The sequence below is a fragment of the Boleophthalmus pectinirostris genome, unplaced genomic scaffold (genome assembly GCF_026225935.1).
Source record: "Boleophthalmus pectinirostris isolate CB_2022bp ecotype Guang Dong unplaced genomic scaffold, ASM2622593v1 HiC_scaffold_2, whole genome shotgun sequence".
Lineage (NCBI taxonomy): Eukaryota > Metazoa > Chordata > Actinopteri > Gobiiformes > Gobiidae > Boleophthalmus > Boleophthalmus pectinirostris.
The window spans coordinates 33,811,526-33,839,471 of record NW_026571152.1 but is presented as its reverse complement, the minus strand read 5'-3'; the positions used below and the strand labels follow the sequence as shown (position 1 = coordinate 33,839,471).

The 27,946-nt window shown below is 38.3% G+C and overlaps 1 protein-coding gene across 4 annotated transcripts in view; it reads left to right on the top strand.

Annotated features, from left to right (window-relative positions):
* Positions 1 to 27,946, top strand: part of osbpl5 (oxysterol binding protein-like 5) — a 65,322-nt gene that overhangs the window by 29,058 nt on the left and 8,318 nt on the right. Inside the window, exons 3-11 of one of the 4 annotated variants that reach the window (XM_055155785.1) lie at positions 11,657 to 11,693; positions 12,697 to 12,810; positions 17,828 to 17,980; positions 19,201 to 19,274; positions 22,781 to 22,861; positions 23,103 to 23,204; positions 25,244 to 25,447; positions 26,002 to 26,086; positions 27,370 to 27,532. In XM_055155785.1, the coding sequence (XP_055011760.1) occupies positions 17,845 to 17,980; positions 19,201 to 19,274; positions 22,781 to 22,861; positions 23,103 to 23,204; positions 25,244 to 25,447; positions 26,002 to 26,086; positions 27,370 to 27,532 (845 nt within the window). In that variant the 5' untranslated portion in view covers positions 11,657 to 11,693; positions 12,697 to 12,810; positions 17,828 to 17,844. Of the gene's footprint in view, positions 1 to 11,656; positions 11,694 to 12,696; positions 12,811 to 17,827; positions 17,981 to 19,200; positions 19,275 to 22,780; positions 22,862 to 23,102; positions 23,205 to 25,243; positions 25,448 to 26,001; positions 26,087 to 27,369; positions 27,533 to 27,946 lie in introns of those variants that run through there. The other 3 variants (XM_020931079.2, XM_020931080.2, XM_020931081.2) reach the window with 3 other exon arrangements.

Sequence of the window (27,946 nt, the reverse complement as noted above, 5' to 3'; positions counted from 1 at the left end):
ATAAATAACCTCTCCAAAATATTGCAATAAATATTGTACCATGAGATTTGGATATCATTACATCCCTACTACCACTGCCACTACACGACATCACAAGCTGAAACAGAGCATTTTGAGCTTTGGAGATGTAGACAGTAGGGATGGGCATGATTAGTCGATTAATTGATAATTGATCATTAAGAATTTCATCGATTACGTTCATTTTAATAGACAAACCTAATGTAGGATGCTGTGCGTAGCATGACCAAACAGGGGTTCATTCATGTGTCTCTCTGCAGTCAGAAGGAGCGAGACACAAACAGTCGATCAGTCTGCAACGTGCTGAAGCGCAAATGCGTATTTAACGATGACTTGTACAAGAAATTCCACGTTTTCCGTTGCGTTCGGGACAAGTGGGAGGCTGTGTGCACAGTGTACAAAGCAGCACATATGTTTCAGTGTCCAGTGGAAAAAAGTTTTACCAGGTGACAGTCACGCAGTTGACGAGTCTCCACCTCCCACCCCCCGAGCGGTGTCCTGGTTTTGACAAACGCAAATATGGTCACACTAACCTGTATTCCACTGAGTCGTGTTGCATCAGCGACACAAGAGCTGTTTTTTTTTTCTTCACTTAATTTATGCAAATTTGCGATGCGGTTTTAAGTTTCGTTTCTGTGAGAGTTGTGCAAATCTGCATTAAACACATTATAATGTCAAACGGGCTGATGTGGCTCTAGAGTGGTTACGGTTTATATGTCCTAAAGTTGAATTTATTTATGCAGATTAGTAGTGCAGATAGTAATAATAATGATGATCATTTTAATATAAAAAACATTAACGATCAATTGATAATCGATCGTTAATTCTCCCGATGATTGATTTAGAAAATTTCATCGAATGCCCATCCCTAGTAGACAGACTAATAATAAAAGATTACTCAAGCATGTGCGAATGAAACAAAACACAACTCCTGGTCTGTTTTTGATCAGTTCAGAACTTTATAACAAGACTTTACGCTCACAAGAGTCAATTTTGCGTAATACAGAACGTTTAATTTGCTTTCTTTTCGCCACATAAACCTCGTCAACTTTATACACAATCATAATATCCACCTGTAAAATTATACTGCCGTCATATGAGAAACTAATCTTGAACAGAATGAGTTGTTTGTTTCGTTGGTGACAGTTGCATCACACAGAGTCCCCGCGAGGGACTTTGGCTTCATTAAATCAGTGAAGCATATTAAAATCGCACAGGTTAGAACATGTCTGTGTGTGGGAGCCTGTGCGGGTCCCTCCCTCCTCTCCACTCTGTCTAATGATTGTTGGATCTGAGCCTGTCCTGCACACTCACTTCAATAAGGTAACAGTAGGTCATGTGCAGGCTGTGGTGGTTGTATTTTATCTGTCCTCAAAGCTCAAGGTCAGTGGTAAAAGTACAATATTTTTAGGCATTTGTACTTCACTTTAAGGTGCATTTTGGAGGAAGGTTCTTAATACTTTTGCCCACAGAGACGTTATTGCTTTCTCTGGAATGTTTCACAGTGTTTTATTAAACTATTCAATTATTGTATTTTCAGGGAGACTAAGCCAGACCAAGTTTCAGGTCAGATCTGTGGAGAGGCGACCCCGCTCACAGTCAGAATGCTTGTTTTCCGAGGTACTTTTGAGCTCTAAATCCACCCGTAATTGAATAAATGTAAGGTAAATTTGTTTAATTTAATACTGTGGGTGATTCGAGGGGTCTTAAAAGTCTTAAAAAGGTCTTAAATTTCATGTTCGTAAATTAAAATGTCTTAAATTATGTTGTCCAAGTCTTATTTTTTTCACAAAGGTTTAAATTTCATTAGTGTGTTTGTTTACTCAACCGGGCAACATTGCAATGTTAAACAACAAGGTGAAATCATGAATGAAGGTTTAATTTGGAGTATGCACAAACAATACTTAGTTTGTCTTGTTAGAATGTTATAAATTATTTTTTGGCCATTTTACAAGCAATGCATATGACTATAAATGAGTTCTAAATGAGATTTTATAATGAAAGTGTTTTTTGTTATTTAAAGCAGTGAGTAATGACCATTATTAAAATTGGATCTGGTGTTTTTCATCCACATAATGGGTGCGATGTTGGTCTTAATTTTCATTTAAGTGGTCTTAAAAAGGTCTTAAAAAGGTCTTAAATTTGGGGTAGTCAAACCTGGGAATAGAAAAAACAAGAATGTGACTGATCCCCAACCAAAAAGTGGCAATAATTCTCCTGTATTTTCTGCTCCACTACATTTTAGATCTGGACTGAAAAGCAAAAAGTGCTTTTTTATGGTTTGAGACCTGCTGAAAAGGCCGAGACTTATTTTTAGCACATTGAATTTGAGTTAACGTACCAACTTTGAGTGAACCAAATACTCAAAAGCTGCTAGAAAAATAAAAAAATCAATCGAATCACTTAAAATCAGTTCAATTCTTTATCAAAATCACCTCATTTGAGGCTTTAATTGTTTTAAAATTCTCAGCAAAATACTCTTTTAAACAGGTACTTCAATAGTTTTACTTTCCATGTGATACTTTTACTTTTCCATGAGTATTTTTTGCCCTTGTATGTGTACTTTTACTTAAAGCAACAGCACCACCACTGCTCAAGGTTAATGTGTAGTACAGGAATTTCATTTATTGACCAGCCCGCTCCTGCTAACAAACTCTTATCTGTGCACATGGCGTTTACAGACCTGAGTAAATATTAGCCTATTGCAACTGTATAGGTTGGTTCAGTTGTGTGAAGTGAAGTCACTGTTAGCTCAACGCGGCCTTAAATTACTCTTTGTGTCAAACGTTTTACTTCCTTGTACTTTAAAATAGTCTTGCAGTAATATTTACTCGCATACAAAAACACACTGAACAGTTTGGGTGCGCTAAAATATCCATATATCGTGTTGTTTAATTTGATGATACAGTCGATATCGTGTGTTACTGTATCGATATATCGGCAAGAGTATTTTTGGTAAACCTAAAGCTACACTGCACTACTTTTCTGGTCTACCTACTAGGGGTGTGCAGAAATTGAAATATCGATATATCGTATTGTTTAATGTGATGATACAGTATCAATATCGTGGGCTGCTGTATCGATATATCGCCAAGAGTATTTTTTTACTAAATTATTTTGTCACAGAGCTACAGTTTTGTTGCTTGTTCAGAGGAAAGAAACCGTTTTATGCGACACACTTGACATTTTCACTGTTTTGATGAGTAAAACGTTTGTGTTTCATATGAACTTTGCACAAAAAGTGGTTTAACAAAGACTTTTAGTATCACAGACATGATTTAGCCTTTATTTTTTAATTGAACCGTATCGAATCAAATTGAAATATATCGTATCAAGATATGTATCGTATCGGCAAGTTCTTAATGATACCCAGCCCTACTGCCTACTTGTTTCCATGGAGATGCTTTGCCTGAAATGTTCCATGGTATGACATTAAACATATCCATCAATTCATTACAAGTGTTTCCATTGCTTAAAAATACAATAATTTCTTCAGTAAATAGGGGCGACTCTTCACAGATCTGACTTGTAATGTAGCATAATGCTGTAACCTGTTTGTCTCTCTCGTGATAGATAAGTTTAATCTATATTGTGGAACATTCTAGACTAGACATGTCAAACTCAGGCCCGGGGACCAAATTTGGCCCATGATATAATTATATTTGGCCCGCAAAATCATGTCAAATCTGTATTATGTTGTTACTATTTTATTTTATGCTTGTTCTGGATTCAATGTTTAAGTAAAACTGTTATTAAACATTTATTTTAATAAGAAAAGGTTTAACATTACATATCTCGAAAGAAGCAAAAACATGCAGATGTTGCTGAACATTTTCAATAAATATTTAGTTTGGCCCACTTAGTCCCAGTTTTAATTTTGGCCCTCTGTGAATTTGAGTTTGACACCCCTGGTCTAGATAAAGCAATAACATTTCCATGGAGACAAGCAGGTGGCGCACCCTCCACTAGAAATATCACACATTGCATCTTTAACCAAATTATTTTGCGACAGTGCTACAATTGCTTGTTTAGAGGAAGGAAAGCTGTAGTTTTTACATGTTCGTTGTTTTATTGTTTAGTAAATACTGAGCTTGGACAATCTGTGGATGAATAAGCAATGACCAACGCTACAGTTTGATGTTTTCTTCTAGTGCACAACATGTTGAAGTTGCTTTGTTATATTCAGTTAAATTAAAGATTTTCTAAACTGAATTATGTATGGTTAAAAACGTCTTTACATTCATTAGGATTGATTAAGATTGATTTTTGTCCCCTTAAGATTTGCAGGTCAGGTCTACATGATGAGAGTGTGTACGATTTAAGTCTCCATAGTGTGATAAATACTTCAGAATCAGAATACCTTTTATTTGTCAGTTTCTTCACGCGTACTAGACATACAAAGGAATCGAAATGTGTAATGTATCAACCCATCCGTACATAACACAAACACAATATGACACGGGGATGACATAACATGGATCGGACTGGAAGACAGGTAGGAAGAGGAAGAAAAACAATGCAGCATAACATCTATAACTCGCTGTTGTAGATGGTGTGCGTTCAGTGACCGTACACAAGCACATTAACCCGTACTGCCCTTCAAAGACACAACGCCGTGACATCATGTTTGGTCAACAATAAGTTAATGTCATTTTGGGTGTATCTGAGACCTCCTTGAATAGTTATTGTGAAAAATTTTAAGCTCAGAATTGACCTTTGAAACTTATTTGTCATTCCCTGTCCTCTGCCTTTGAATCATGAGCCAAAAAGAAGGAGTCGTGCAAAGACAAAAAGGCAGTAACTGTGTATGTTTTGTATGTGATTTAGTTCATAAATATGCATTTATTTTAAAATCCAACCTTTCACCTCCTTCTTTTTGTTTCAGCCTTATCACAGGGTCTTAACACATTAAATTAATATACCTTTGTGTTCAGTTATACTTCAGTTTATCTTTAAACTGAAAGTATTTGGTGTATTTATTCATACTGTACATACTATACTGCAAAGTCACTTGTCTGTCAAACTGTTTCAATGTGTAAGTGTTGCCTCATGATCCCGATCAGCACTAAAAAAGGAAATCCAAAGCTCTTCTATAGAATTTCAAACAAACATCACGATGACTCGACCTTGGTGAGTTGTCAGTCAGTTATGTCACTTTCTGCCTTTTATCTTTGCACGACTCTTGATACAAAAGCAGAGTACAGGAACTGACAAATAAGGGTCAAAGGTAAATTTTGAGCTCAGTATTTTCCGCATACAAATATTTAATCATTATAGCAACAAGTTGTCAAATTTTGGGAGCCCTACCTATTATCAGGGTAGCCGTGGGGTCTTAAAAATGTCTTAAATTTCATGTGCCTAAATTAAGGCCTTAAAACGTCTTAAATTATGTTGTCCAAGTCTTATTTTTTTCACAAAGGTCTTAAAAAAATTTCATTAGCCTGTTTTTTTGTATACTCAACCGGTCTGCAGTGCAATGTTAAACGGAGGGAGGAAAAAAAAAACAACAACGTGAAATCATGTAATGTGAATGGACGTCTAATTTGAAGTATGTGCAAACACTTTGGTTTCTAGCGCTGGCGTCAAGGAGTAAATAAATAATAGTAAATAATCAGTAGAGTGGAGGCAGACGTTGGATGGATCATGGGGAAGTGTAGGTTTAATCCACAGTGGCTCTTAGATTCTAGATACAGTAGTTGGTTGGTCATTATTAGAATTGGATCTGGTGATTTTCGGGTGCGATGTTTGTCTTAATTTTCACTGAAGTGCTCTTAAAAAGGTCTTAAAGAAGTCTTAAATTTGGGGTAGTCAAATGTGGGAATACCCTGATTATACTTTTGTCTGAGCGAAACAGAAGCTTAGAAGTAATTTTTCTCAGTTTCACACTGGCAAGTTAAGATCTTTTGTCTTTGTAGGGCAGTATATGCTGTATATATACCGTAAATGGACAAATAGGAAGTGAGCATGGGGGCGCTTCTGGCTCCATCGACCCTGGCTCCAATTGACTTGACAATGAAAACCTGCTCTCCACGATCCTGGTGTTTTTATTTCACTATTTTGTCTGTAAACCAATTCCTGTTCCTAATATGAAACTCGACTCCAATTTCACATCTATAGCTGCTAGTCTCGGTCAGCTTCATTTGACTGGAGCTGTGAACTAAAAGCCCCACCTCTGCTTCCCCGTCTAGACAGTGTAACAGGATAATGTACAGCCCCGGCCGCAGCTCGGAGCTCCCGTGATTGGTCGCGTCCCACTCTGCCGATGCATCTGGTCCTGTTTAAGGGTTTTTATCTTAATACTTGAACCGCCCATTGTGTTGCGTGAATGTGCAGCCTGTTCCCAGCGCCGAGCATTGTACAGCGCGCACATACTCACTGCAGCAGAGAGAGGCTATTTTTAGACACGAGTACAGATAATGCTGGGTTTTGTGCTGGAAAATAATTCTACAAAATCTGCGCTTCGTAACCATTTATTTAAGGAACAAAAAGGACAAAGGGTTCAAGGAAAGAACAGTCAGAGAAGAAAAGAGACAGAACCTAAACTAGAATTACAACATTAGTGCAAGACAAGACAAAACTCCTGGTATGTTTTTGATAAGGAAACATAATAACAGATCAGAAAATATGGACCCTTAAAAATAAAAAGGACTTCAATATAATATACAATATAAATTCCTAATCATAAACATTATAGACGTTTAATCATTGTCAATTTAAAGTACACATAAAAAAAAAAATCTAACTACTTCCTTAAAAACTTTGAACTCTGCTCCAAACCACACTCTTTTACCGATACAGGACTGACTCCGCCGTTCATTGACAATTACAAATGACTGAATCTTGATTTGGATTCTGCTAAATCTACTTTTTAGAGCTTTAAACCATGTTATAATTGTCTCCTCTCATTATTTACTCAACCAAAGTTGCATTTGGAGTGATTTGTGTTTGTTTAATTGACAGTCAAGGAGGTCAAGGGTTCACTTGATTTATTGTCCCTGTAGGGAAATTTGTCCTCTGCATTTGACCCGTGATTTTGTTGTAAAGCTTGGTCAGGATGACCTTAGCTGGAGGACTTTAGCTGTGGTGCATGTTTTGGGTTCAGTAAGGATCAAATTCTCTTTTCACAGCAGCGGGCATACGCTCCCTGCTCTGTAGTTACTTCGTTCAATTTTATTTTCTTAGATTTGGCAGCATCGCATCGTCATTTTGGTACAAATAAAAAAAAAAAAACTTCTACTCAATACTGTTATGTGCAGTTATCCATAGGAGGTGCTGACATCTACACAGCTCTTTGTTGTGATGATGTTTATGGTGACGCAGTTTTGTAATGTGGAAGTCTGCAGATTTCTTTGTTTTATTATGTTGTTTTACATTATGTTTTAAGTACACAACTTATTTCATACAGATTGTGCTGTTTTTACTTCTGTCCAGTTGAGGGCTCTAATTACTAGTTGTTCCTATGTTCATTCATCTTATGTTGTTGCCGCTTTAAGAAGGTGAATAGTTTCATCAACTGGTCATGTGACACAAAAGTTCAGTAAAAGCGTGAATGTGAGATGTGTTATTTTGATTCAAGTTAATCCAGACACATCTGCACACATCTTATGTCTTTGGTACCATCGTACTGAATGTTTGTTACAGTATCTTCATTAGTACAAATGCCGGCCTGAATGTCCCCCTGGCTTGAAAGTCCCAGCTCCAACGTCCCATTCTCTTGGCAGGAACGTCCCCCTCCTCCCTCCAGGCGCCCCATTCTCTCTGGCGACACACGGGTACCTGCAGTGCCCAGGAGAGTGGGGGGGTGTTATCGTCAGCCTTTAGTCGGCCACGTCATGCACTGATGTCATGGCCAGGTGATAATGTCTTCAAGAAGAAAAAGGAATATGGACTCAGGTCAGCGTACACCCACAAGTTACCTGTAAGGAATTTTCTGAGACAAGTGATGGCACTGCCTAAAACTTGCCATCTGACCACATAAAACCAGCATTTTATCATCTAAAGAGCCACTGCCCAAGTTCTACAAATGGACTGATGAGAGTATTGGCAATTAATAATTATAATATGTATATATATGCATTCATGTATATAGATTAACTAACTTAGTTTCATAAAGGGTCCAGCTTTGGGACCTTACAGCCAGGGGACTTTCCAGCTGATTCAAATTAGTACATCATTATTTTATGGAAAATCATAAAATGTTATGTTAGAAAAGGAAGCTACAAATTGATGATACATGATGATTGATGCCTTTACTACCATGTAAACTGCTCTGTAATTTACATTTTACTTCATATAAAAGTGCAATTATATATTTTATTTCATGTGTCAAAACCGTGCGTTTCATTTAAAGTTGAATATTATAAAAAGCTAAAAAAGCCCATGTCATGACAATATAAAGCCAATTTGTGATTGAGACATGCTGCATTTACTTTATAAGCTTATTGTGTACGTGTTAAAGGTGCATTTGTGATTTATCTTTCATGATTATGTTTCAAATTCACCTTTTCTCGTCACGTCAATAAACCTGTGGACAACGAGTCTTCAAGGTCTTGATATTGAAGAGTTTAGCTGTCTGTCTAGTCGTACTTCAGCACATAGAGTGAAAGCAGAACACAGACATTAAATAAACTCTTAAGAAAAAGCTATAGCCTCCTCATGCATAAGCTTTAGATCTGTACTGTGTGGGAAGACAAAAGACCATTGAATAAAATATATGAATGAGTTTTACATAACGCTGGAACAGTTGGTGAGGTTATAATTGCAGACTTGTGGGTGAGACTGGTGTGTGGGCTCGGAGTCACAGGGTCCGGGCTGTTACAGGATTTTGAGCTCTGAGAGAAATGAATTGATCTGGACAAAGGGAGCTGCTGCCTGTGGTCCACTAACACACTGTCGATACGAATCCAGTCCATCATCAGTCTGGGGGCGGACCGTGCTGTAGCTGTGTCACATGTAATGATTGTAAAATGCTGTAGAGAGCTTTATAGAGATGCAGCTCATTGTTTTAATAATGTATACAGTAAATTCTGGACTATAAGCCGCTACTTTTTTCTCACGCTTTGCACCCTACGACTAATAAAACGAAGCGGCGAATATATGGACGGATTCTTTGTTTGGCTCATTGTTCATTCATAGATACGATCTTTGGTTTGGCAACACAGCCTGAGTGCAGAAAACGCATGAAAGAAACTGACATGAAGAGAAGAGAGGACAGCGGCTCTTTCTGCAGGAGACATGCGGAGAGAGACTTGAGTGATGCGCCGAGGAAGACGCTCGTTTGATTGTGTTTTGAACAGTTATTTTGCGCTTCACGCACACACCCTCCTCATGGAAAACACACAAAGAAATACAGATGATGCAGCTTTTAAGTTAAAGGCGATTGATGTGGCCGTGGAAGAAGGAAACAGAGCTGCTGCACGTGAGCTCGGCGTCAGTGAGTCGATGGTGAAACTTTGGCGACGACAGTGTGACGAACTGACTCGATGCAAAAAGACAACAAAAGCTTTCAGGGGCGATAAAAGTAGACGGCCCGAACCTGAAAACATTCTTGAAGACGTGGACACCTGCGGCTTATATTCAGGTGCGGCCTATATATGTACAATTGTAAAATTTAGTTAATATTTTGTTGATGCGACTTAAATTCATGTGCGCTCAATAGTCCGGAAAATACGGTACATGTTGTTCTTTCTTTTCCAAATAACAGCATAATTATTGGATAGACTAGTTGATCTTAAAGCTCCACTGTGTAACTTTTTTGACGTAGGGTTTGCTGCTCGCTTTTCTCCAAAGTAATGATTGTTATGCTTTGGATGTTCCACAGTATGGCATTAAACAATAAATCTATCCAGCATTTATTCAATTAAAGCTGTTTTCATTGCTCAAACATTCATCAACAAATGTGTTGTGAGAAGGTCTACATCTCCGCTGATCTGACTTGTAACTTGCTTGATCGTGCCACCTTTGTGTCTCCATGGAGTTAGAAAAGTTTAATGTCACACTGTGGAACATTTCAGTGCAGGTCTTCTACTAAATAGATGGGTTGGCTAAAAAGGGGACGTGGCAAAACTCTCCAAACTATCACGTATCTCTGTATCTGACACATCATTCGTCATTTCCTCGTCATTCGTTTACTCAGGGTTGTAGTTCCGTTGATTCATGCGGGTTTGTGTAATCTTGTATTGTCTTGTCTTGACGCTCGCTTGGCTTGAGTGCTCAGAAAAATGTCTCTGCCCTATTCATGATGAAACCAACAAGGATTCAAATGTTATGAAGTGTCACTGTAATTTAAAGGGCCCATGTTACATTATTTTCTGATCGCTGTTCTTATAATGTTGTTTCCTTGTCACAAACATAACTGGATTTGTGTTTTGCTTCATTCACATGTTTAACACGTAAACCCTGCATCTTTAGGCTGAGTTCTTTGCTCAAACAGTGTTTTTTAAAATCCATACACCTTCTCTAGAACCATCTGGATAATTTCAGCTCTGGAATTGCCAATCTGTACTGAACAAAAGGTAAAAGGAGCTGTTCACTTTGAAACTGCCACTTCATGACATCACAAGGTGGAACAGAGCATTTCCAGCTTTGCAGATGTAGACAGACTAATAATAAAGGATTACTCAAACATGTGAATGAAACGAAACACAACTCCAGGTCTGTTTTTGATGATGTAATGACATTATAACATGACTTAAAGACAGTTGTGTGGAATATAGGACCTTTAAACCTCAACTTACTGTATATTTTAAGCCTTTGTTTCCCAAACACTGGTTGTGACTCTCAGGTGGGTCACAAGAGATTTTTTTGGGGTCACCTTGTCACAATCTGTTGTAAACCCAAATTTTCTTTTACATATTAAGCCAAGCTAATATTACTAATCTTTTTAATATTTTGCAAAAGGCGGGACCATTACTAAACAAAGTGTGAATTGTAAACTATTTTAAACTAGTATTTGCTGTACTAATGGCTCTGAGTGGAGACGGCTCACACTTATATGTTTTTACCGGTGAAGGCAGAGGCTTGGCACCTGAACACTCCCAAACTGCACCAAACCACATTTTACTTCTGCTCGGACTGTTGGCTGCAATTCGGCGTCAGTCTGTTTTATCGTCATATGGTAAGTGAATAAATATGGTTTCTGTTCCCGTGAGACTGAATATTTGGAGACATTCGTTGACGCTTGCAGCCAAATAAGACTAACGTGAAGTCAACTTGTGGTCACGTTGTGCTCGTTATCATCTGTTAGCCGCTAACAGAGAACAGCTAATGCTAACAGTTAACGGTAGATGCGCGGAGGGCGAACTCCGCGACTAAACCGCGGCTCGGACGGATGACGCGACAAAAAATACTATTTTAATCTAACTCAGGCGGGTGGCGGTTTAACGACGCATGGACCCATAGAACTCCTCATGGGCGCCGTGTCTTCTCACATACACCGTGTGCACCGCGCCTCAGAACTAAACCAGGTCTAAAACCAGGACTAAACCCAGGTCCAAAACCAGGACTAAAACACAAGAGTGTCTCCTCCTGTAGGCCGCGCGAATCGAATTTTAGAATGAATGTAGAATGAATATCACCACAAAATTGCATATAAGCTTTGGTTGGAATTAAACACTAAAACATATTTTCTGTTTTACAGGTGACTACCCAACATGCTGTGGAGCTGTAAATACTGAGTGCGTATACATGCACATCAGTATCCCGTTTATTAGCCATATCCCGGTTATGTCAGTATTCGGATTTCTGCGTATACATGCGCACTGAGAAACCGGGATACTCATATCTGCGTATACATGATCAAATGGAGTATCCCGGTTTCTTGACATAATCTTACAAATGCGCAGGCGCAAAAGTTTACTTAAATCAATTTCATAAACCAGGAAAAATACAAACCGTGAGCTCCTTTAGCATAAGAAGCTAAGGAGCTACGAGATCTCCCACAATCCACTGCACAGATCAAACCAACAGATTCTTCATTAAAATCTTCTGCATAAATAAACTCAACTTTACAACATATAAACCATAACTACTGTAGAGCCACGTCAGCTCTACGTCATATCAAATGGGCTCTGATCACATTTGTTTACGTTTTACAGAAACGAAACTTAAGACCGCACCGCTAATTAGCATAAACTGTTAGCGGTGATAAAAACAACTCGCTCCTTGTGCCGCTGATGTGATCAGCTTCTTTTGGACTAAATGACACGACTCTGTGGATTATGTGTGTTATTTCTGTGACAGAAGAGGCGCTAATGATGGTGAGTCTGTTCTGTGCATTTACAGTATAAGAGATAGTTCATGTTTTAGCTTTTCAGCGATCACACGAGTGCAGGTCGTAAAAAGACTGGAAAGTGTCTTTTGGACGTATGCGCACTCAACTTTATGTTGCAGTAACCGGGGTACTGCGTATGCCACAAGTAACCCGGTTACTATCGGAATAAACCAGCTACAGTAACCCGGTTTCTAATAACCGGGATACTGCCATAACCGGGATACTAAAACCGGGTTACTGCGTATACATGCACCATCAAGAAACCGGGATACTCAAAAAACCCGATCATAACCGGGTTATTGATGTGCATGTATACGCACTCATTCTTATTGATAGTCTGTTGTAGTTCAGTAATTTCATTCACTAATGGTTATGTTTCTGGCATTAATTTTTTTGTTTTTCTTTAGGATGGTGATGAATCCTTTCGCCAAATGGACATTGGGATCTTGTTAGTAAATCTGAAGGTGTCTCTCTTCCAACATCAGATCTTCACCTATCAAGCCTGAAAATCATCATTGAGGGTGAAATTGTTATGGACAAGCTGACAACCCTTATAACCCCTTGTTTGAATTGTGAAATGTAAAACACAAAAGCAAATGCTGTTACAGGGAGCAAACAGAAGACTGCACTTTATTCAGGTTTAAGCATGTTAATATTGCACTATTTTTGCAATAAATTTGTGAAAAAAAAATTGTCATTTTATGTCAGTTATTAAAAAAAATATTATAGTTTATCATTTGCATCTAATTATTATAACTAATAAACATAATCAATAAATATGAGAAATGCATACTGATAAAGTAATGAATGAATAAGTAATGATTACTGTAATACACAAGTAATGGTTAGTTAATTACTTGTAAACATTAGTTTTAGAAACTTAAGTTCTTTAGTAATGGGTTATCTTGGACAGAAGACTTTATGTAAACAGAGCTTGATTTGTTTAGTTTTTGATATTGTAAAAACTAGACATCCCAGTGCAATCACTTACCACGCGCGGTTTTAGTAATGATTACTGTTCAAATAGGCGACTAATGGATCCTTTTATTGCTGCTTCAATGTTTTTCAGTGTTTAAAACTTGAGTAGTAATTGTTCAGAGAGACACAATCACTCAGTCAACAATAAAATATCCCCATTAATGTTCAATAATGATAAAAATATTTTGTGATTTACGAATAATGTCTATTGACTTGGGTCGCGAAAGTTTGTGACTTTTAAAATATGGGTCCCCAGAAAAAATATATAATATATAGTAACAAAGCTACTGCTGTGTATGAATATTTTGTGCTCTGTTGTGGTAAAAAAAATGCTATAGTTTACTTCTTAAACTTACTCCTCAGGGTCCATCAAATGCTTTTCTCCATGGAGATGTTATTGCTTTGACTGGAATGTTTCACAGTATAGTATTAAACCTTTCTATCTTCATGGAGACCAAACCGGACCAAGTTACACGTCAGATCTGTGGAGAGGTAACCCTGCTCACAGTTTATCTAGGTATCCCTGAGCTTTAAAACCACCTGTAATTGAATAAATGTAAGGTAGAGCTGTTTAATGTCATACTGTGGAACATTCCAGGTAGAGCAATGACATATCCATGGTAACAAGAAGGTGACGGACCTCCAATCAAAAAGTTACATAGTGCAACTTTAACATATAACGAAAAAGGTGATGTTTTTAAAGATACTGTGAGACTTTTTTGTTGAAGAGTCTCTACCGGTTTGTCCCATGGATGGTTGGAATGTTCCACAGCACGGCATTAAACTAGATGTAGACGATGAAACCAGGGCACGTTACAAGTCAGATCTGTGGAGAGAGGACCGCATATAGAGTAAGAATGTCTTTCAAGGTATTTTTGACCAATACAGTCAAATTTAATACATAGATTTGACAAACTTTATTGATCCACATGGGAAATTATTTGGACACACCTACAAGATAGATATGTTTAAAGCCATATTGTGGAACATTCCAGACAAAGCAATAACAACCAGGCAGTGGACCACACACCAGAAAAATTACCAAGATTTTTAGTGCAGAAATGACGCATGTTTATTTGGCATTTTTCTGCTGTTGGTGTAAATAAAGCAGCTCTGCCTCATTGGGTTGTGTTTATGTAATCTCTTGTTATGGAAGCCGTTCGAAAAAGTCCCAGAGTGTGGGAGTGTGTAGGCCTGTCATGATCACAAAATTTAAACGCGATATAACTACAGAGATTTACTGTGATAAATGATAATATGGAAAAACGATCAAAACAAACAAACAATAATGCAGGATAATCCCAGTGAACTAGGGGTGCACTGATCCAATACTGATATCAGATTCTGGCTTCGATACTGGTTCAGACTTTCTGGTTTGATTTATTGATGTAATAAGACCAGTCACTAGGGATGTGGTATCATCAAAAGTCTCACAATAATATCACGGACCATAACAATCTATCGAATTACAAGTCTCTTTGCTTAAATCAATAGTTATGGTGCAGCAATAGTGAAAAAAACCCCAAAGGGAACTATATATACCACGATCTAGTGTCATAGTACTTGAGACCTAGCCAGGCTGGCGCCACGTAGTGCCCCCACTCAGTTTAATTTCTCTCCAGCAACTAGGTCAGGAATCAAAATACAATAGACCAGCTAATCAGGGAAGAACCATATATTCTGTAGTGTCAACGATTCCTAAGATCGAGGATTTAAAGCTGGAACAAAGAGAATGTTTGTTGAATTTCATCGAGGAGAAAAACGTTATTGCCCTTCTTCCTACAGGATTTGGGACAAGCTTAATATACCAGTTAGCCCCGTTAGCGGCGCATTACATACGTCATGGCCAAATAGCAGCGATTGGTTAAATGATAAAAAGTACCTGCCTACCATCGAGTGAACAAATTCTAACACTGCAAGATCAGACAGTTTCTACAAAGTGAAACCGGCTGATGAATCAGGCTACTCGAGACAGGTCTTGATCTCGAGACCGGCATCGAAATCGCTTTTTTGTGGTCTTGGTCTTGTCTTGGACTCGAGTGCATTTGGACTTAGTCTTGTCTCGGTCTTGAAGGTGTTTGGACTCGGTCTCTCAGACTCTCTGACACTTGAGGAGTGCGATCATATTTCATTACGGTCGGTAAATGTGCAGAGGCGGCTAAATATCACTGCAAAACCTGTAAGATGATGTAACTGTAAATGTTATGGACTTGAATTGAACTTTAAAGTTGTTTTCTGTAAAGTGCCAGTGGAAGTTCTTTTAAATAAGGGGTTCTCAAACTGTGAGTGAGGGTCCAAAAAATGTGTTTCAGTGCAGCACAGTTTGCTTGGCCTATTTTAAGCCTAAATGAACATTAATTAATCAGATAAAATGGGGATAGATATATAAAAACATTGAGATATATGTGCCAAAATAACTGTAAAATACAAATTAATGTCAAATATTACAAAGATCGTCTGGTCTCAATGGGTCATGATCTCGGTCTTGTCTTAGTCTCAACCTTTAAAATCATGGTCTTGTCTTGGTCTCGGTCTTGTCCTGGTCTCGGGACCCTGTGGTCTTAGTCTCGATTAGTGCGGTCTTGACTATAACACTTACCATGATCCTTTGCTCCATTTTAGTGCAGACTGCATGATGAAATAACTGTTCTAAGCACTTTTAGACTTAAGTTCTCTGGATTAAGTCTTGTCAAGGAATTTTAAAAGGAAAATGCCACATATCACAAGTTTGTTAGCCTCCACAAAATATTGCAGTTAATATCAAGAGATTTGGATAGATGGTTGTAGTCGTCCCAGAGAGTCTCATGTTTGAACTTTTACCGATACAAAGTTGTTTTGTAGTTACATGAGATAAATAACAGCGTGTCCCACCGGAAAGAGGCCCCGAGAAGACCCAGGACATGCTGGAGGGTCTCTGGGCCGGCCTGGGAACGCCTCGGGGTCCCATGGGGAGAAGCTGGGGAAAGTGCCTGGGGTGAGGGAAGTCTGGGAGTCCTCGCTTAGACCTCTGCCCCCGCGACCCGGACAAACGGAAGAACAAGGATGTAAATAACAGCTACATAACACAGCTGGACTTGTTTTGTCTTATTTTAGTTTAGTTTAAAGGAAAGTGCTGGAACTGAAAATGCTGAATCACTGCATCTCTACAGAAAAACATCTTTAAATAGACAGTATCGTTAAAAGGCCTGAGCTGCTGCAAATAAATAACAGAATGTACTTTAATTTGTCAATGATCAGCCATAGAAGTGACTTATTCAACCATCTACAGCTCAAATCTTATTGTATTACAACAAAAATACCACAAAATCTCCCCATTTTTACAAAAAATTATACATATGGTAAATACTGAGACCCAAAATATACTGTTCTAACTTTTATATATTGAATGATAAGTCCATATCGCAATTATCATGACTTTGCGTGTGGACATTATAATAATAATAATGATAATAATAATAATAATAATAATAAATCTTTCTTTATAAAGCACTTTTAAAAACAAGGTTTATAAAGTGCTGTACAAGCAGCAAAGAACAATACAAAAAGCATAAAAATAGCACGCAGAAGGCATACAAAATCAGACAATGATGCAAACAATCCAATAAATTATAATAAATAAATAAAAAATAAATAGAATAAAAATAAATAAGGAATAAAACCAAGCTAAACCAGTTAAAGGAAGGCCATAAAAATGACTCATAATTTTATTTTTTTTAATTTAAAAGACGATACTGATGGTACTTGTGGTCCTCTGTGCCTTTTATTTATTTTTTATTTGATTTTATTTATTTTATAACTTTAACTATTTTAGCTTTATGTATTTTATTTATTGTTATTATTTATTATTAAAATTGATTCACTGTTTTATTGTCTTAAAGGTGCACTGTGTAACTTTTCCGGCTAGGGGTCTATCACCTGCTTGTTTCTATGCATACTGTATGTCACTGCTCTGCCTGCAATGTTCCACAGTATGGCATTAAACAGCTCTATCTTACATTTATTCAATTACAAGTGGTTTTATAGCTCAAAAATAACTAGAAAAACAAGCATTCTGACTGTGAGCGGGGTCGCCTCTCCACAGATCTGACCTGTAACTCGTCTGGTTTGGTCTCCATGAAGATAGAAAGGTTTAATGCAACACTGGCCACGTTTACATGATGTTTTTGGAATTAAATTGATGATAATTGACGATAATAATTCCAAAATTAAGGTTTACATGGTCGTTTTAAAGCAAACATTCCAGACAAAGCACTAACATGTCCACGGAGAAAAGCATTTGACGGACCCTCCACGAGAAAAGCTACACAATGCATCTTTAAATGTTTATAAAATGCGTATTGGATTGAAGTTGCAGACAGTGTTTTTGTCTGAGTGTGTGGACTGCAGCTCTTGTCTCTGCTTGGTGCCGTTATGTGGGCACGCTGACATGTCTGTGTACAGTGAAGCTTTGTTACACTGACAGACAGTGGTTCAGATGGGCTCATAGACAAATAAAGAGTGGGTTTGTGGGCCACGTTGTGCATCTCTTCTCCATGTTTGTGTTTTCGTGTGTTTTTGCAGAGGAGCAGTTTGGCAGAATGAAGGAGGAGAATTTGTTCCAGCGGAGGTTTTCTCTGTGTCCAACCGCTGTCTCTCCTCCAAAGATCGAACCCCACGTCCTCACCCGGAACCTGTCCTACTCCGGAGACAATGATCTCTACAACATCAGCGCAGGTACAAGATTCGTTTAATATAAATTTCGGATTAAATAAATTAAATTAAAGGGCCCATGTTACGCTATTTTCTGATTTCAATGTTGTTTTTTCATCACAAACAGACCTGGAGTTGTGTTTTGTTTCATTCACACATGTTTAAACACACAAATCCGGCATATTTAGGCTCAGTTCTTCTCTCAAACTGAAAACTGTTCCACGTTGTGATGTCATGTGGTAAAACAGGAAGTGCTCCACTGTGTTTTTAAACTCCATACACCTCCACTAGAATTTTTGTGGTTAATTTCAGACCTGGAGTGGCTCATTTCTGCTGAACTAAAAGTAAAATGTTGCTGTGAACTTGAAAACTACATGACATCACAAGGTAGAAAGGAGCATTTTTGAGCTTTTGAAGATGTAGACCCCGTTTACACTGAAACGAATCCGCGTATCACTGTATCGGAAACGATCTGTGTCCACACACGTCGTTTCTGTGTCCGCAATTTTTCCTTGTCCACACAGTTTTGAGCATATTTGTTTATGTTTAGTGAAATGAAATTTAAAACCACATGGCTAATTTGCATAAACTAAGCGCTCAAAACAGCTCGCTATTGTGTGTTGATGCGATTCAGCTTCTGTCAGACTAAAGGACACGTTGGAGATGGTTCATGTTAAACTTTTCAGAGATTATACGTCTGCAGGTCGTATGCATGAATATATTCTAGCCTCTTAGCATTTTGGCAGTGAATTAACTACTTCGTGGTGCATAGACCTACAGCAGCGTATCAGCGTTTTCATGCGTCTACACAGTGCTGGATCAGATTCGTACTTAGATGAGTTCGTGGGAGCTGGCAGCATCAGATTCCAGATTCAAATACGTACTAGTGTGGACTGGGCCTTAGAAAAGGTTTTTCAAACGTGTGAATGAAACAAAACACAACTTCAGGTGTGTTTTTGGTGAGGAAACAGCATTATAACATAGATCAGATCATAGGGCCCTTTAAAAAAAATCTTACTAATGGGAAAAAGTGCTCAAAATGTTGCATATAACAGGAAGCTGAAACAAAAACCAGATCTAAATTTCAAATGTAAAGTCTTGTGTAGATTCTCTGTGAGTTACTGTGTAGAGCTCCAGTCCTGAGAGCGGTCTGTGTGTTAGCTGCTGTACGCTGCTGTCGCGCTTCAGTCTGTGGGCCGGTGGTTCACAGGTTCATGTGTTTGTGTGTTGTGGGTTCCCATCAGGCAGTGAGGCAGACAGGAACGGTCTCTCCATGCTGAGTAATGAACTTAGTCCTGCCCAATCCCCAAGCAGCAAGGTAAGAACGCCACTCCTGATTGGGCAGATCGTACTACAGTATGTTTTGTATTTTTCTTTCATTGATACTTTGCAGTGACATCACGCTGGGGGTGTTCTGTATTCACCTGTACGTGTTTTCGGAAAGTATTTTGTAACTAATAAGACTCGTGAGGTATGCCTGAAAATCCTGCATAGATGTTACCCTGTTAATTTCGCTTAAACATAGATCATCTTTGCTCCTTCTGTCACAGCGTTGAAGAAACGGTCACCCATATGTTTTGGGAATGCTCATGCACTCAAATCTTTTGGAATGACATATTTTTGTTAGTGAATAGAAAGCTTAATACAAACCTACAATTTAATATAAAATGTGCCCTTTTTGGTGACTTTGAGAAAGATTTTCCTGCCAAAAAATATATATGTGGTGAATTTAATCCTAATCCTATCAAAGTTTCATATTCATTGCTGTAAATTTTCTAGTCAGAAACCCAAATTTGTTGTGTTTCAGTCCCTCTTGTCCTCTTATATAAATTCTCAAAATTATTGCACAAATCCCAAAGCCTTGAAGACAAAATCACTTTGTACGGAATTTGAACTTTTCTACATTTGTACATGTATATCAATATATTTACACTGTGATGTATATATGTGTTATGAATGAAAATGTTGCGGTGATTGAGCCCTGTGAGCATATGAACTCTTAAGCCTCCAGCAATGTTTTTGTTTATACCATTGTATATTTAAAATGAAAAAAAAACAAACAAACAAAAAACTGTACGTGCTTTCGGGGTTGTTCATCAGTTACCATGGTGATGCAATACACACATTAGCATACACTGGCAAAATAGTTTTTAGGTCTGAGAAATTAAGAAAGAAAAAAACACAATGGATTTAAACAACACATTTTCAGGAGGCTGTGATGAATACGAGCGTCATGGTTCTGTTTAGATGCTTCATTTTCAACAAAAAGTGACTAACTGAACAAAAACAAACATAACAGTTGACTAATGCTAGCTCGTGACTGTAATGTTTAGGGGTGTACCAGTAAACAAAAATCACAGTTCAGTAAGTACCTCGATTTTCGGTTCTGTTCTTTTTTAGTACAGTATGGGAACAAAATGTAAAACCATTTGCTTGTTTATTTGTGTGTTTATTAAACCAACAATTAGTTTTAACATTATACAAACTGGAAAATAAAATAAATGCTAAGTGCTGCTTGGTAATACTAATTTAATAAGTTAAAGTTAAGTTAAATAAAATATTCTCAAATAAGCAGCAAATGTGTGAAATATTATAAAAAAATAAATTCCTTGTAAACAGTAAACAAAACTTTTCAAAAAGTAAAGCGCAGCATTTACAGTTCCAGCGTGACGTTTCACTCAAGCTTCATATTTTTGGCCAGAAAAACCAACTTGTCCACATTGTCGGGAGTAAGTGCAGATTTGCTGGCAGATAGTGGTTGGGTGGGGGGGACTGGGGCGTGACGACTGTAGATTTGCAAGGATTCGGAGGGATGTAGTCAAAACGGTGGGCAATTGTTGTCAAGGCGGCCATCATAACTATAAAGCACTGCGGGAAACATGTAGTAACGAAATGTAAACCCACAAAAATTGAGCAAACTCACTCGTGTACAGCGCTGCATCAAACTGAACGGCACAAATACATTTACCTTTACATTCCTAGTAATTTTATTTGAGAGGGATTTGGTTTATCAGCACAAATCATCTCATTTGTTGTAGTTCCATCTAAGGCTACGTTCAGACTGCAGCCTGAAGTGACCCAAATCCGATTTTTTGGCCCCTGTGCGATCTGTATCTGATCTTTTAATGACAGTCTGAACGACAAAGATCAGATCTTTTCAAATGCGACCCAGGCCACTTGAATATGTGGTCCTAAACTGATACATATCCAGTATTTTGACATGCGACTTCAGTCTGAACGGCCAAAGCGCATTCATCCGATCTACACGTTATCAACAAGATACAAACGTCACTATTCTGCACTGAAGTAGGTGAAAATTGTTAACAAACTCTGTCACTGAAGCGAAGCACATCGCCACTCACCACTCTACGTCTCCACATCCACACGTTCCCACAAAACGCCACGGCCAAAAACCTCATCCTTCTCCTTCTTAATCTCCTCCTTAAAACAAGTAAGTTGTTCATGTTCTGGCTCCGGTACAAGAGAAACTTTAAAATCGCCAGGTGCTCAATGCTCGCGTCCATGTTTGGACAACTTCCGTAAACACAGAGCACGCTCGCTGCGGTTGACGTCATCGAGTCCTCCAGTGCACATGCGGGACACTTTTGGGCCGTTTAATGTTCACACTGGAGTCACATACAAGTCGCATTTAATTGGAAATGTGAACGACCTCGTAAAAACATCGGATTTGACAAAAAAATCCAAACTGAGCATTAAGCCCTGCAGTCTGAACGTAGCCTTAAGTCAATTTTCTGGGCAGATTTTGTTGACACAAAACTCAACCTCACACAGAGCAGTGCCTACAGTTAGCACCACACCCCCAGTGAATGTTGATGACATCGGCTGCAAAGTATCAATTATTTTGTTTACTTCAGACTGATTTTTATTGTTGTTTGCCATCTTTCAGTATATTTTTATGTACAGTTACACTGGTGGGAACACTATCTTCTGTCAAAACCACAGCTTGTTGGGCTGTTGTTGCTTTTCATGCCACGTTTTCATTCATGTCTGATTCTCTTTGGCAGTGGTTCCCAAAGTTTGGGTCGGGACAAAATTATAGCACTGTGTTTACTCTATTTTTAATTCATAGTTGTATAGTTTTCTGGAAATAGCTCAAATGAAATACAATTTAACCAGATTTTAAAGGTCCTATATTAAAGAAAATGGAGTCTTGTGAGCTTTTTGCCGTGTTATATTGTTAGTTCTTCAAAAATATAACCAGAGTTGTGTTTAGTTTTATTCAGACATGTTTGAGTCCTTTATTATTTAAGCTCAAAATGCTCTGTTCCACATTGTGATGTCATAATAACTCAACAGTTACTTATCCAAATGATTCTAGCAATGGGTTATGGAGTTTAAAAACACAGTGGAGCACTCCCTGTTTTACCACATGACATCACAATGTAGAACAGATTTTGAGCAAAGAACGCAGCCCAAATATGCAGGGTTTGTGTGAATGAAACAAAACACAACCCCAGGTATGTTTTTGTTGAGGAAACCGAATTGGCTTCATTGTTATTTTCGTGGGTCCCGTCTAAAAAACATTTGTGAACCACTCCAAATTTTGTCAATATTTGAGTTTGAGCTGCTTCATTTCCTCTTTTGCTGTGTTTCCCCATTTCATCCCTTTCACGTCTAAATATTATCTTTATTTTCCAAATGTATTTATAGGTCTTGCCGAAATAGAATCATCTGTAGCATGTCGTGTTTGCTTATATTCATATTTTCTTGTAGCCACGTTTCCAGATCATGTTTTTTCGCTCACGAGGCCGACAGAATCTGCTGGATGTTATATTTCCTTTGCCCTCTCTCTCTCTCCTTCAGTCTGAGTCCAGGATGTTCAATGGTGTGGAGAAAGAATGCCCCTCCCCTACAGAGAAACTGGCCCGGAAAGAGTCTCTCAAGGTACACAGTGTATTATTGCTCAAAAAAACGTCATCAAATACAACTATGAGGTTTTACGATTTCTATATATCCTGCTGTGTAATGTCTTCATGTCTTAATTACTCATGCATTAGTCAGGGAGTGTGTAGTGCGATCCAAAGTCAGCCAAAGCAACGTTAACCTCTGCTTCCACCTAGTGTTTGTGTGAAGAATAACAGATGGGCAGCCAATCCATTTGACATTGTTTTGTGTTTTTTTTAAGGTGCAAAAGCAGAATTACAGACAAGAAAAGAAGCGGGCAGCGAAGGAACTCTCTACTGCACTAAAGGACCCCAGTGTTGTCATCATGTCCAATTGGCTGAAGGTAAAAGATCTGAATCATCACAACATAACATTGGACCTGATACGATAATGAATTTTGAAGCTTGATATTTTGCTACAGCGATAGTCTGCGATAAACGATGATACTGAAGCAACTTTGTGCCAACGATACAATAAAAATAATGAAAGATAATCCAAGTAAAGCATTTTTAAAGAGGCAGTATCATTCAAAACGCCTGAACTGCATCAAATAAATAGCAGAATGAACCTATAATTAGTCATAGAAGTGAGTTATTCAATCAAATCTTATCGTATTACAACAAATCTATCCCAAATTTACAAATAAATGTACACACGACACAATAATCAGGGGTCTCCAATCTGTAGCTCTCCACCCCCTTCCACGTAGCTCGCCAAAGGATTTCTGAATTATACATATTGTGCTGAATAAATAAGATTTGATGAATACCATTAACCTACCATACCTAACATTGGAGAATTGTTTATATTTCGAGGGCGTCTAAACTTCCCCCTCAAAGACTGGGTGTGGCTCTTACATTTCCTCTATTTTTGCAGCCAGTAAAATTAGCGGCTCTCTGGCTTTTTAATTTTGTAAAGGTAACTCACTGAAGGAAAATGGTTGGAGACCCTGGCGATAAATACTGCTCTCCAAAATATATATCGATAAGTCAATATAGTTAATTGTTAGAGCCATAATTTTTTAATTTAAAAAGTTATTTTATTTACCATCAGTTCATATTTTATTATTTCTTAAAACCAATTATAAAAATATTCTTCATAAATGTATGTAAATATTAAAATGAAGTATTTCCCCAGTCCTAATTTACGGTATTTCAGTCAGTTTATGTCCTTTGTTTATAGCATAAGAGAGCGGGTCTAAGGGGAAAATGTAGGTCAAATAATTAGGTTAAATAGGGAGACAGGTGGGGAGGTTTTATTGTTGAGGGTGACAGATATGGTCTTTGACTGCACACGCACGTCCATATGATGAAAACTGCAAATAAATGAAATTAAACGTACTATGCACTATGTGAGTTTTGTATATTGATTTTGTGTGAGTCAGGAAGCGGACAATGAGTGCGTATACATGCACATCAGTATCACGGTTATTAACCATATCAAGGTTATGGCAGTATACGGGATACTGCGTATACATGCCATAGTATCCTGGTTACTATCGGAATATACCAGCTACAGTATCCCGGTTTCTCATAACCAGGATACTGCCTTATTTGAGATACTGAAACCGGGATACTGCGTATACATGCACCATGACGAAACCGGGATACTCAAAAAACCCAGTCATAACCGGGATACTAGGGATGCAACAATAACCTGAATATCATGATATCGTATCGTCACAGTTCTCACAATAATATCATGGACCATTGTGGTGAGGTTCTTCCAGAAAACTCAGGCTTAGTCAGGAAATGCTTTTAGGTGATTTACTGTGCTCTCCAACAGTGCAAAAAGGTGCCAAACGTGAGTGTGTAGACAGTATATCGAATTACAAGTCTCTTTGCTTAAATTAAGAGTTATGGTGCAGCTAAATAGCTAAAAAAAAAAAAAAGACAGAGGGAACTACATAGACCATGATCCTTTGCTCCATTTTAATATAGACTACAGGAAGAAATATCAGTTCTAAGCACTTTTACGTCTTACCTCTTTGAATTAAGTCTTGTCAAGGCATTTTAAGAGGAAAAAATAGTCCGCAGTTTTGTTTGCCTCCACAAAATATGACAATAAATATCGTACATTGAGATGTATATCGTGAAAATATCGTACCGAGAGATTCTAATCGTGAGCCTCCCCACCATATTGTGAACTTTCCCACGATATCACAGTAAATACCGCGAGGTTCATACCGTGACAATATCGTATCATGAGACTTGGATATCGTTACACCCTTACAGGTGATACATACTGATGTGCATGTAAACGCACTCACTGTTCTAATGTTAAATTATAAGCCATAACAGTAATTATCGTGACAAGCCCACATAACATAACTATATAATGTGCAGATTTTTTAAATTTCTGACTCTTCTTTTCTGTTTAAAGATACGGGGGTCTTTAAAAAGTTGGACCAAACTGTGGTGTGCCCTGAAGCCTGGAGTTTTATTGATCTACAAGACTCCAAAGACAGACCACTGGGTAGGAACCGTTCTGCTGAGCGCATGCAAACTCATCGAGAGGCCGTCCAAGAAAGACGGCTTCTGCTTCAAGCTCTATCACCCTCTGGAGAAGTCCATCTGGGCTGTGAAGGTCTGACACAGAGCTAAGAAATCAGTTTGTTGATACTTTGCAGTGACATCACGCTGGGGGGGGTTCTACATTTGTCTATTGGTGCAATGTTCAGATGTTATCACAATGCAAAACACAGAGAAAAAAGTTTTAAGATAGTCTGAAAAATCAAGACAAATTACAAAATTTTAACTACAGTACACATTTTCAGGAGCCTGTGATCAATACGAATGTTCATGTCCTGTTTAGGTGTTTGACTTTTCAACAAAAAAGTGAGACTGAAAAACTATTGGTTAATGTGAGCTTGTGACTGTAATGTTATTTGAGAGGGACTTGTTTAACAGCACAACTCATCTCACCTGTTGTAGATTCAACTAAGTCAGCTCTTTCTTGTCAGACTGTGTTAAAATAAAACTCAGTCTAAATCGAGTAACAGAGCTTCAGAGTCGCACTTTCAGTCAGCTTCAGTAACTTGATCACATCAGCTGCCAAGTATCAATAAATGACTTATACATTATTTTTGATGAAGTTATGTTGAGTTGCATCTTTAAAAACACATTCTGTTCCGTTTTCAGGGTCCAAAAGGAGAGAATGTGGGCTCCATCACACAGCCTTTGCCCAGCAGCTATTTAATTTTCAGAGCTGCCTCTGAGTCCGACGGTGAGCGCTGCACAAACACACATTTGATTTGATTTGATTTGAGGAAAAACTCAGTGATTCATCTACTCTGCCACAAGCTCATCTATGTATCCATGTGACTGTGTAATTGGCCTGTTGGCTCGGGTGACCAGACGTCCCTATTTACCCAGGACAGTTCTAGAGTTGAGCCCTGTGTCCCCCGTCCCAGCAGATTTATCCAAAACCAGTGATTTGTTCCAGTTTTATAGAAGACAGGTGCCCCTATTTTTAATCAATTTGATACACTGTGCTTTTTTTTAGCCTTGAAAATTATCATAAGGCTAAAAGAAAAAAGCACTAGCAGAAGTCCCACAAATAAGCAGAGAATGGACAATGTTATGTGCTCTTTTCACTTTTTTATTTATACCAACCATCCCAACCCGGGTGTGCCCCAGTTTTGAATGGTCACCCTACTGTATGCTCATAATTACCTCCTGGGCTAGAGTGACCAGACACCCTTTTTACCCGGGACAGTCCCACTTTTGAGCCCTGTGTCCCCTGTCCCAGCAGATATATACAAAACTATTCATTTGTCCCAGTTTTGTACAAGAAATGTCTCAGGTATCCCTATTTTTGACCAATTTGATCTAAACCAGGACTAAACTAAGGACTACATCAACTCTAATTCTAATCTGATCCCCGCCAACAGTAAAGAGGAGCATAAATTGTCATTTGTTTTACCAAAATACCAAAATCCGTGTTTGTCATAACCATAAAGCAAAAAAAAAAAAATGTAGCGACAGAAGTCCCTCAGATTATGACTGACACGAGAATGCACAATGTTACATTCTTTTGGCAATTTTATTTATACCACCAACCATCCCAGTGCATCCCAGTGCAATAAAATAATTAAACACTTCAGTTTTATAGAAGAAAAACAGCAGAGAAATGTTTAAACTCTTTATAAACATCACATAAAGGAGTGTGAAGAATCAATCAGTCGTCCAGGTAAAATCCATGAGGAGAAAAATTCAGTTTGTCGACTGGACAAAACTTTGTTTGGTTAAAGACGATTCGCAGCTCATCCAAGCTGCTTCTTCAGTTCTGAACTGGACAAACTGGATTTTTCTCCTCATCACATAAATGAGGTCACAACTAAATATTCAGAATCAAATGTATAAATTGAACCAGTGACCACGCAATAAAAGCACATCTGTAATTCAGAAATAATGCGGTGACGGGTACTAAGGCACAGATCAGTTTACGTTTGAAAGTGTGTCATAAATGAACCTGTGCCGTGTGTGTGTGTGTGTGTGTGTGTACAGGCCGGTGCTGGATGGACGCCTTGGAGTTGGCTCTGAGCTGCTCCAGCCTTTACAAACTCACGGCCAAAGGAGTGAAAGAGGGCGACATCAGCACCTCCTCTGAGTCGTCCCATATCCTCCACCTGCTGCAGGCCACAGCGCTGAGCGACGCTGAACTGCTACAGTGAGTCTCATTCATTCTTAAGATATTGGGCTAATGTCTGCTGTAAGTAAGTACCGTAAATTCTGGACTATAAGCCGCTACTTTTTTCTCACACTTTGAACCCTGCGTCTTTTGAAACAATGCAGCGAATATATGGACGGATTCTTTGTGTGGCACATTGTTCATTCACATATACTGTCTGTGGTTTGGCAACACAACGGATACATGCAGCCTAAGTGCAGAAAACGCCGCTGTCTGTGGGGTTAACATGAAGTTGTAATGCTACTAGTTAGAGGTGTTGTCAGCACTAAAACAGTTTATCGCTGTGTGATAAAATAGGTTATGAAGCTAAATGAGCATTAGTGAAGGGGATACGTCTTACCCGTATGCATAAATGATGAGAAGAAACGTCTCAAACTTCAGTAGCCGGACATC